This window comes from Charadrius vociferus, unplaced genomic scaffold (assembly GCF_000708025.1).
Source record: "Charadrius vociferus isolate BGI_N301 unplaced genomic scaffold, ASM70802v2 scaffold251, whole genome shotgun sequence".
In the NCBI taxonomy this organism is placed as follows: domain Eukaryota; kingdom Metazoa; phylum Chordata; class Aves; order Charadriiformes; family Charadriidae; genus Charadrius; species Charadrius vociferus.
This window is the reverse complement of record NW_009646963.1, coordinates 1,433,736-1,444,423: the sequence shown is the minus strand read 5'-3', so window position 1 is coordinate 1,444,423 and position 10,688 is coordinate 1,433,736. Positions and strand designations below refer to the sequence as shown.

Sequence of the window (10,688 nt, the reverse complement as noted above, 5' to 3'; positions counted from 1 at the left end):
GCCGTATTAATATTTAACAGCGAGGAAGAGATCCAGAGACTTTGATTTCTCCCACCGGCCAATTCAAGGATAATTGTACTGAGCGGGGAATTTCCATGTTTCAAAGGGTGGTTTTGTTCCAGTTCACAACAAAATGCAACCATGCTGCAACGCCTTATGAGAAGGATCGCAGCCCAGTTCCAGGCAGCCTCCCTGCCTGCCGCAGAGTCAGGCAGGTAAGCAGCACAAAACATGGCTGATCTCAGGAGGTGCCTGGCAGGCAGGTCCCACCAAACCCTCCTCCCCCAGAACTTAAGTAAATATTAAACTCTTCTAATTAGGAAAAAATACTTGCAAATGTTTCCACCCAATTCCAAACTTGTGACCCCAAAGCAATGTCAATTCACCCTCATCACACCTCTCCAGCAGAGGCAGCTCCTGCTGTAGAGGCAGAGCAAGCGAGGCACAGTGAATTTTAACACACGTGCCCAGGGTCATGCAAGAAATCAGCCACAGAGGCGAAACGAGCCCAGCGTTTCTGGCTCTCAGCTCTGGGCTGTGCCAGCTATTGCTTTCTCTTGCATATAAATCACTTTTCCCCACTAGTGAAGGACAGCTGGTCACTGAATGGAAAGTGGCAGTTGTTCAGCAGCCCACAGCAACACTGCACACCAGCTTAGGGTGGGAAGTGGAGAACACTCAGCGCACAGAGGAGACTGCCAGCAGATCTGGGCCAGTTGAATGGAGACAGAGCAGCTGGAATCTGGCCAAAGCAAAGCCCAGTGCTCCTGTGAAATCGAGACAAGTTAAAAAACCCCACAGAAGAGTCTCCCTTGCTTTTTGCCAGCAGAGCAGGTAACTCTGCCACAACTCTGCAGGTCAGCTGCAGGCAGCGGAGCGCTGCTGCTGCAGACAGTGGTCATGATGAGAGCTACTAAGCAGAGCTACTAAGCAGCTCTTACAGCGTGACCACAGCTGCTGAGCACCACCACTGACCTAACCCAGCCAGTCCGTTCAAACTACAGGTCTTGGCAGACAGAGACATTTGGTTTTAACCAGTCCCCAAAGCAAAGGTTAGAGGTGGCCTTGAATCTAAATCTCTACCACCAGTTTCAAGGTTTGGAGGGACAGATAAATCCCCAGGTCTGGATTTATTGCTGATCTTTGTTCCAGGACAGAGAAATCTTTTGCTACAAGCACCATATCAGTACACCGACTTTCTCTCCTGTTAGCACAGACCAAGCATATCATGTCTTACCGCGCTTAAAAGTTGGTCTGATTTAACTGCTGGTGTGGCAAAGCCAACAAAAAACCTCTTTGCCTTGTAAAACCTGGGCTAGCAGACAGCTATAATCCCAACAGGTAATGCCAACCAAGCTGATTTGTGCTGAAATCTCTCTCAGAGTATGTCTGTGAGCTGCTCAGCTAGCAGGCTGAGGATACAAAAATCATCTTCAAGTGACTGGATTGAAGGCAAAATCCTGTTGGGTCAACCTGCCGTAGTAGAAGACATCCTATTACAGCCTCACTCAGTTTCACCAGAAAAAAAAAAGCATGGCATGACCGAAGCTTACGCCAGTGCAACTGGTGCAAGGTCTTCTAGACTAATTAAACTGCTTTTACACTAATTTTGCTGACATAGCTGACAAACAAAAACACGTCCACGAACTGAAACAGCCAAACCAGCAATGCTCACGGGTACTTTTGCCACGGAGAGGGGAATTTATCTTTGTAAATCTCCACAGGGAGAGGGAACTGAGGCAACAGAGAGAGGAAGAGAAAGTATGTAACTCCAAAATATTTCTGTTAGTTTAGATTTCAGCCAGCTTGGCAAGCTCTTTCACGATGTTTAAACACAACAGAACCTGAGTCACTAGCCTTAATTCAGCTTCAGGCCTTCCATGCCTCTGATCCCAATCCAAATAATACTTTCACAAGACCTTTATCAAACACTAGCCCTGGCTACTCCATCCAGATGAAAGATATCCTCAGCTGCCTTGTCTTCTCTGGTAGGGGCACTGTTATGGCCTGTCTAAACTAATAGCTGACAGTTCCTAGAGGTATTTACATAGTTGAAGATGTAGCTTTAGATATGTCCCAACTACTTTTGGTTGTAAAACATGATGGACCTGAGACAGAGTGTCATATTCTTAGATACGCTCCACTTCCCCTGCCAGTTCTAGTAAAGACTTTTTCCTAAGAGTAAGAAAAATATTTGCCCCAAGGTGAAACGAGATGCTGCTCTTAAGGAACTAGATTTTTATTTTGTACCAGCTGGGATTCGGCCACCTGTAGGAAGTACAAACAGCATCTTTCTTCTTTGAAAGTAGTAGAAGGAAAGAAATACCGTATCTGAAACACAGCAGTGGAAAAAAACCCTGTGTTTGAAGGTGCAGGAATGGACAGTAGCACGTGTGGGTTGCTACAAAGCATTCTGGGTGAACCAAAGAAAGTTTCGTTTTCACCAGTTAAGAAAGCGCAGCGAAATTACTCTTGAGGCCCAAGGGATTTTACCCGAGTCCAATAGTTATTAGAGGCAACTGGAGAGCAACCTAGGACACGGAAGAGTCTCCTTACCTTACAGCGGTTGCGGAGGACACGAGAGACTGGCTCATTTCATGCCGCAGCCCTTCCTTCCCTCCCCCAAACTGCACCTGCACATCAAGAGCAAATCGAAACCAGTCTATTCTAAACCATGGTCTCATTTATTTTGAGGGACCCAAAGCGAGAGCGAGGCCGAGACAGCATAACCAACAGAGAACCTTGTTTCTCAGCATGATTGCCCCTCTCTGGTGGCAAAGTCCTGGCTGGTACCTTCAGGATCACAAAGCTAGCTGAAAGTAGGGCATGCCCATTAAGCTTCTTACACAGCCACAAGAGTTTGCACATGTCTTTCTCCTTTGGGTTTTAGCCAGAGTCCAGCCCTTCTGGGCACCATAACACAGCTGAATGGTTTAGCTCCTTTTGTTCCAGCTGACAAACAACCTAGCCCTCCCCCGCCAGCAACAATACAACTGGAGCTAGGATTTGTGTGTCCTCTGAGCAAGGATACAGGCTTTGTGCCTTGCTGAGCTGTCTTTGCAAGGACTGCCAACACTCACAGCTGATTAAGCCTGCAGTGCTGCTTTCTGCTTTTTCCTGCTCACAGACAGATGTCAGAAACAAGCTAAGCGAAACAGCACACACAGCTAGAGCTCTGCACCTAGGAACATTAAAGCAGACTATTAGGGATTAAATAAATTAAACCAGAGGGGAGCTTAACACATTTTCTCTAGGCTTCATTTCTACCTGGCATGCAATTCTGAGTAAGAAGCATCCCAGCCTTTCAAGAAACACTGTATTCTGACTCAACTTGGTATACAGGAAGGATTGCATTTGGAAAAGCTTTTGCCACCACCACGTGGCTGAAATCGTGACTGCAAGCCACCACCTAACTGAAAGTACAAACTGCCAGCAAGGACCAGTCTCCCTGCCAGGGCAAATTGGGGCAAGCATTCCTAGGTTTTAGAGGCCATGCCACATACCTAAACAAACAGCATACAACTAATTGTAAAATATTATACATTTTATTAACTTAGAACTCCATAACACATTATTGACTTGCAGTAAGAATAAGGCATGAATTACTGCTTACAAGAACCTATTAGTTAAGCAATTATACACAGCATATGCCCACCTTGCAAGAGAAAAGATTGTTTTCTGTATGATGCTATAGTCAGTCTTGCTGTGTTTCATCTCTGATCAGCTCTGGAGTGCAGAGCTTCAGCCCTACAGATGCTGGAGGGACAAGTGCACTCCTGCAGCTCTCTGGAGCTGAACTGCCCAATTTGCAGAGGCTTGCTGGAGGCCAGCAACGTCACCTAATCTTAGATTTGGCTCTTTGAGAGCACGAGAGAGAGAAAAAAACTATTCTGTGGCTCTTTACTTTGAGAACAAAGATTGATTTCCACTAGCAGCTCCATGTTTCTCCTCCTGTGGTCTGCCTGACGTGGTTGTAACACACTAAGTGCTGCTACACTCTCAGTTACAGCCCTTTCACCTCTTCATTTCCTGACTCAGAGAAGGTTTGACCTCTCTGGAGGATTATTTCTTGGTCTGCAGGGACCAACTTGGAGCAGAGAAGTCCACAGCTGCCAAATCATGAGCAAAGACTAGAGTTGCTTGTTATCCTGGGCTTGAGAGATGGAGCCTTTTTGTTTAAATATCTATGGGAAAGCTAAAATGCTAGATTATATTTTTCAGTCTCTTCCTCCCCAGTTAGGTACCAGGCATGAAAATACCGAGCCCTTCACTGGGCAGATGCTCACACAGCTGGATCATTAACTGCCAACTGCAGTCTATCTAGAAGCTGCAGGACAGCCTTCCTTCTCTATTATTCTCTTGGTGGGGAGACAAAACCTAGCAGCAAGGTTTCACGTTAGTCCAAGGTGCTATATTTCAACCAAAAGGAAGCAGGAGCCTCCTGCCTCTTCTCTAGTACTTCAGGGACACTGAAACTAAGATACTCAACCATGACATGTGGCATTTGGGATAGTGGCCTGTTCTTCTGATATTCTCTCAGTAAAACACATGATTCCTGGCCACTAGCAAAGTACGTGAAACTCAAACTTGATAATGAAACGGAATTCAAATGTTAGGAATCCCCAGTTCAAACTGCCCTCCCCACAGCACCTATACCTTATCCACAGAACAGGAATCAAGCTTTTCTTGAGAGATTAGCAACTAGGAACAGCTCTGGATGAGTGGTCATGACAAGTCAGGCAAAAAAGCTTCCCAATGTGATTTTGACTACAACAGCTTGATTGCCTGAAGTGAAAAAACTGATGAATCTGGCTGAATTCTCACAATGAGAAGCTAGTCATCAGCAGAGTTCCTCATCAGTGTGTTAAAGTACAAGGCAGAAACTCCTGGTATGTGACCAGCACAGATCTGTAACATCCGGAGAAGTCGCTGAGCAGTGGCAACTCGTATCCCTTCCAACTGGAAACAAAAATGGGAGAAATTATTTAACCAATAGAAAAGAACAAAAGCAGTGCTTAGCTGCAATAAAAGAAAGAACTGGAACCGGCATTAAGTATGGTACAGATCTGCTAGCTACAGAAATTCCTAAAGAGGCCCGTTTACTGCCCTAATGTTAGGGAAGGTACAGCATTGTCAGCTGAAAACCCTGAAGGGGTTGCCAAGGACGCAAATATTACCTGCTGGTAGGGAAGCAGTCTCTGAGGGTGGAATGATGAGTACACAGAAAAGTGAAGTGTGCTACCACTGCCAAACTCTCTCTCCAGCTTTTCAGACCAAGCAGGTAATTGGAAAGAGTGGTATAGCAGATGACAAAACAGTTTGCGAAGCAACAAAGCCCGGCTAACAGGAAACATTACATGTGCAAGAGAGTGACATGGCAAATAACAGCTCAGGGGCTCCCAGGAAGAGAAAATGCCTCAAGGAACAAGTGTGCCAAGGCTTTGCATATCAGAGAAGTCTTTGTTAATTTAGACTTGGCTTCCCAAGGCTTTCAAGTAGCACAGGAAGGTGCAGGTAATCAAGAAGACTCATTTCAAGGACAGTCAGACTCCTGTACCTCTGCTGTTCCTGGAGAAAGAGTCTGGCCTCTGACACTTATGCAAGACAGTAGCATATGTACATCTATTTATCGCTAATGTAATGATGTTCCTAAGGATCAGAGAGCAGTGGAATTCACAAATCCCTTCAGACACCAAATAAGCTCCTTACCTCCAACTCACAGAATAGCACAGGACTGCAGTAGACATCTCCCAGTTTCCAGATGGCATTCATCTCTACGCTGCAGTAATTTACCCTGCCAACTACAGAAAAAAGTTTTCCCACATTACAAGCCCCATAATCAACATTCAGCGAAGAAAAGTACTGGGAAATTCCACATCCACAAAAAGATCCAGGGCTAATTTTGAGAGCACCATAGAAGGTAAGGCAGACAGTGAGCAGTACAAACAGAATGAGCCACATTACTGAGTAGTGTAACATTGACATTTTGGATAAGGGATCAGTACACTATCAGCAGGGGCAGAATCTGCTAGTCATTAATCAGAAGCTTTCCTCTCATGTGGTATCACAGGATGATGTCTCCAAGCACTTCACTCCATCAGGAGAGCACAAGACAATGCCAAGACTCTCTTCCACCCCAGAATTAAGCCTCCTGATCCCCAAATTCCAGGGACACAGCACCTCTGTTCCAACACTGAGCAGTACAGGCTGGCCCCTCCAGTCCCTCAGAGCTGAAGTAGGGAGGGCATGCAGGAAAGCATCCTCTCTACTTTTGGGGCTGGAGGCGGCCGGGGGGGAGGAAGAGAGATTAAAAGAACAACAGAGCCAGACAGCACACAGTAGGGATACCAGTCTTGTGTTAAAACTATACTTTATAGTTTAGTAGCTCATCCACTTAGATTCATTTTATTACCACAGTATCATATGCTCCTCACTGCTCGTTAAGATTATCATTAAGAGAGATCTGCAAAACCAGACATAACAGACTTCTGCAGTGCCACAGGAAAAAAAAAAAAAAAAAAAGAAATCAGTAACACAAATCATTTTCAGGAGTTAGGGACAGAGAATTCTGACTAGCAAAAACAGAAAGGAGAGAGCAAATGAGCACGAGAGAAGAGAACCGTGTTTCATCTAAGAAAACAACTGAAAAGGGCAGATGAGTTCAGATATAATTTAAACAAAGTTTTCGACAAAGCCACTGGTTTCCTTTGTTTTGTTTCAAGTTAAGTCAGTGCCCTGTTTTAAGGAAAGTAACAGTGAGTTGTGCTGCTCAGAGAGGAAGAGGGCAGATGTCATACATACCCCCAGTGACAAGAAAGCACACTTTCCCTAGGAAGAAGCTGGCATCCACGTAAGCTAGGGAAGCTTCGACATTCTTCAAGCTGTCAGAAAAGCACACACAATCCAGTTGGACAGGGAGGTAAAACTAGTACAGCGTAAGAACAAAGAGAATAACTTTCAGAAGCACAATTAGAAAACCAATGATGTTAATATCTGCTGATCTGTGAGCTGGCAGAGTTATGCTGTATGCTAAAAGCATGGCAGTAGAGACCTCTGCAATACCCACAGCTGTTTAATAATCCATAACATATCCTTTCTACTCAAAACTCAACAGTTAGACTTAGTTTGAACTGTGCCCTCCATGATTTGCAGACACTAAGCATCCGAATTCATTAACACCTAACGAGACTTCAGCACTACTTTGGCTCTTACAGAAGAACTAGCCCACACATTTCTGTAGCACCATCTGTGCTGTAAGTATGCAGCTGGGCCTGTCATTTTTGGTAAATGAGAGCCCAGGATCATCAGTCACAAGTTAAGTAAGTAATAAAATGCTGACTTCTGTGCCTTAGCAAGTCTTTACTTATGGCCTGGGGACACAAATATCATTTCTACAAAGATGAGCACAAGATGAGAGAAAAGGGATCTATCCCTGCAGACCTTTCTCTTTTGCCTAGAGACATCCATAGTACTGATCTCACTTGACCAGAAGTATCAGTGAACTGGGGACACAGATGCAGCAACTGGCTAGTTATTAGGTAGCACTGCCCAACACACATCATCCAACTGCATATTACAGAACTCAACAGCACCACCATTGTTTCCATCTAATTTTACAGACAGCATCTTTCCAAAGCTTAGGTCAAATCACCCCATGTCTGGATCCAAGAATAAATTCTGCCTTCTCTGCTATGGCAACTTAGTGCACAACAAGCATGTTATTAGACAGAGTGGTTCAGTCCTAATCCATTGCTGGAGGCCAGAAAACCACTTTATGTATTACTGAGCTGTTCCGCCACAGCAAGTCTTGGGTTTGAAGTCCACTATCCAGCAATTCTGACACAGTAAAAATGCAGATTTAGCCATCAATCCAAGAAAAAAATATCAGTTTCCCCTTTCATATTTTTGCCTTTCTTTTACCTGTATTTGCTCTTGATGTCAATCATAAATACAATCAGATCTATCCTGGGCCGGAGGTGATCTCTCTCTGAAGGTAAGGGGAGGGATGTAGCAAGGTGACTGAAAGACAATAAATTTGCAAGGTTAATCAAATAGCTTGGCAAGGCAGTATCCACTTAACCATAACCACATAATCATTGTAGTTCACCATGTAGCAAGTTACCAGGAAGCCTGCTAATTACTAAATACGTAGGCACTGAAGAGACACTGTGATTTTTTAAGGGGTATTCTCCTATCTTGAGCCTACTCATAGTTGCTGACAGCCACAATGACACTTGCTAGACAAGGTTGTTTATAATGGGAAGCTTATTAGAGCATAACAAGACTCACAGAAACATTTTCTCCGCACAGGTCTGTATGGCAGTCATTTTATTTAATTGTTCAGAAGAGTCCTTTCTAACAAAGTGAACTCCAATGCTTTACTGGTACATTTTGCTGCCAAGTTTCAGTTAAAATGCATCAGTGCTTTCCAGGCACATTCCAGAGATAATGCTCATACGCTCACAAAGGAAAGTCTACCTTCTCAGGTGTCCATGTTACAGAAAGGTGTGTTGTATTCACAAAACTTTAAACCAGAAATTTGTCACTAGTATATCTTTATAGACGAAGTTACAGCTCAGAAAGAGCTTCTATTATACCATTACCTCCCTTTTTATCCCTTTCACTGTGTCAGGAGTTAGTAGGTTAGTTTAGGTGTCCTTCTACAGAATACCACCACTGTTGATGCAGCTGTTGGAAGAAGAATCACAGAGTGGAGAATTTTATGTCTTTTCCCACCACCAAAAAAAAGAAAGGGGGGAAAAAAAAGGCTTCAGTAGTGTATGTCTGGGCATTCCACAAAAAAGAATATTATCAGCACCATATTTTGGAAGATCACCTGACAGATAGATTGGACAAACAAAAAAATCACAGAATTTCAGTCTCTCTTACAATCCAAGCCAAGAGAATCTGGAAGCCAAGAGAAAAACACTGATTTTGGTCTCCCTGGGGAATATTACTTCTAGCAATTAAATCTTAAGGACTTAACAGTTTTGCCCATCATTCACAGACCACAGTACACATCCCCTTCTATTAATGATATGCAGTTTGTAGTTTTGTCTGCCAGTTTCCAAATAAAGACATTTTGTTTCCTATAAATAAGGAAGGTATGTTTTGACAAAAATATTTTGAAACTAACACAAGATATGAGCAAAGTGCGCTTCAAAGACACACTGCAACACAAACAAGCTCATAAATTTAGGGTAAAATTTAGGGAGAAGCTTTGGTGAAAGGAAAGTATCAGATATCATTGTTGGGGGGAGGAAACAACCAAAAAAACCTAAAACAAAAACCCCTCCATGATTTGAAATTCTACAGTATTTAATAAACATCAGTAGATGATGTCACCAGCCTCCAGATATGCACTGCAGAAGCCTTTTTTTTTTCCTAGTGGTAACAGACACAGAAACCCCAGCTCTGCAATTCTTCTCCCAACAGCTGTTATCTGGCAGGTAGACGTGCCAGACAAGATACCCTATTTCTTTGTAATATGTATAATCCCAAAGCAACACAGTGGGGAAAAAAACCAAAACTGTCACGAACTTCTGCTTCCCTAGGGATACTAGCACAGGGACTTATCTTCGTCTGTAGTACAAGACTAAGCTTCAATGCCTTTGGGTAGTTACCCAGCTGTAGTGTAGTACCAGTAGCCATCTAGTTATGGCACTCTACAGGTCAGAAAGGCTGCAGGATTTACATAGAAAATGAGTCATTTATTTACTGTTAGTTAGCACAAACACCCAACATGCCATGATCAGAGCTGTACAGTCACTCTAACTGGACAGTAGAACATTAGTTTGGGCTTGCTTTTACTGCATAGCCTTGGATTACAGCAGCGAAATAACACAAACACCTTCTGAAGAGCTGACTAAACTAATTTGGTCTTGGCAAGCGAGCTGTCAAGGACATTATATCATAAAAAGTTAGTTAATCAAGCTTTTAAGACAGGACTTGTCATGCAGCTAAAGCTAAAATTCCAAATGCATCTTAATAGCTTGAGGAGGAAAAGCATGTGCATGCATACAAACCAGAAAACAGCTATGAAGAGCACCAAAAGTAATGGACATCTTTCAGGTAAACTTGTTTGCATTCAAGTAGTTGCAAGCATTGTATTTGTCTCAATTTGTCCCAGGATGTTTTAATTCCTGTATATGTGTGCCTCCCAGGAGAAAAAAAAAGTATCTGTGCTCCTCTCATACCCTTGCAAGTTATTAATCAAACACCTGTGCAACACGCAAAGTGCAATGGCATGTGCAGTGAACAGGATGAACATGAGAATTATTTCCATTCCCATTTCTAATCGTGCCCAAACCGCTTGCCCTGAAGACATCGGCTTTCCTCCTGCAGATGCCAGCCACATCTGTGCAGTAGTGCACTCTAGCGTTCACAAGAGCAAGTTCTTTCTTTGAACCGCATGCCCTGCAGTCCCAACTACCGCCGCTTGGGTAGAAGCTGCATTTATAATCAGTTTCGGTGCGTGCATTTCTGAAGCAGAAACTTTTCGTGAATTCGCACCGCAGCCGCTGCTTTGGCTCCATCTCTCGGACAAGGTGGCAGAGAGCCTCTGTTCGACCCCGCTACGGCCCTGCGGCCGGGGCCGGAGGCGGCGCATCCCCCTCCTCACCACTCACATACTGATCTTGAAGTTGATCTTCTCTCGGAGCATCGCCTCCGCCAGCTTCTGCTGGAGG

At 43.9% G+C, this 10,688-nt stretch overlaps 1 protein-coding gene across 1 annotated transcript; it reads right to left on the bottom strand.

The window, feature by feature from the left end:
- Positions 1-2,907: 2,907 nt before the first annotated feature.
- Positions 2,908-10,677, bottom strand: CENPM (centromere protein M). Its single transcript, XM_009895239.1, has 6 exons — positions 10,629-10,677; positions 7,921-8,019; positions 6,802-6,881; positions 5,710-5,801; positions 4,825-4,959; positions 2,908-3,181 (listed from the first exon to the last, which is right to left on the bottom strand). Exons 1-5 carry the CDS (start codon positions 10,661-10,663, stop codon positions 4,834-4,836), a joined length of 432 nt encoding a protein of 143 aa, XP_009893541.1. The 5' UTR covers positions 10,664-10,677; the 3' UTR covers positions 2,908-3,181; positions 4,825-4,833.
- Positions 10,678-10,688: the final 11 nt, after the last annotated feature.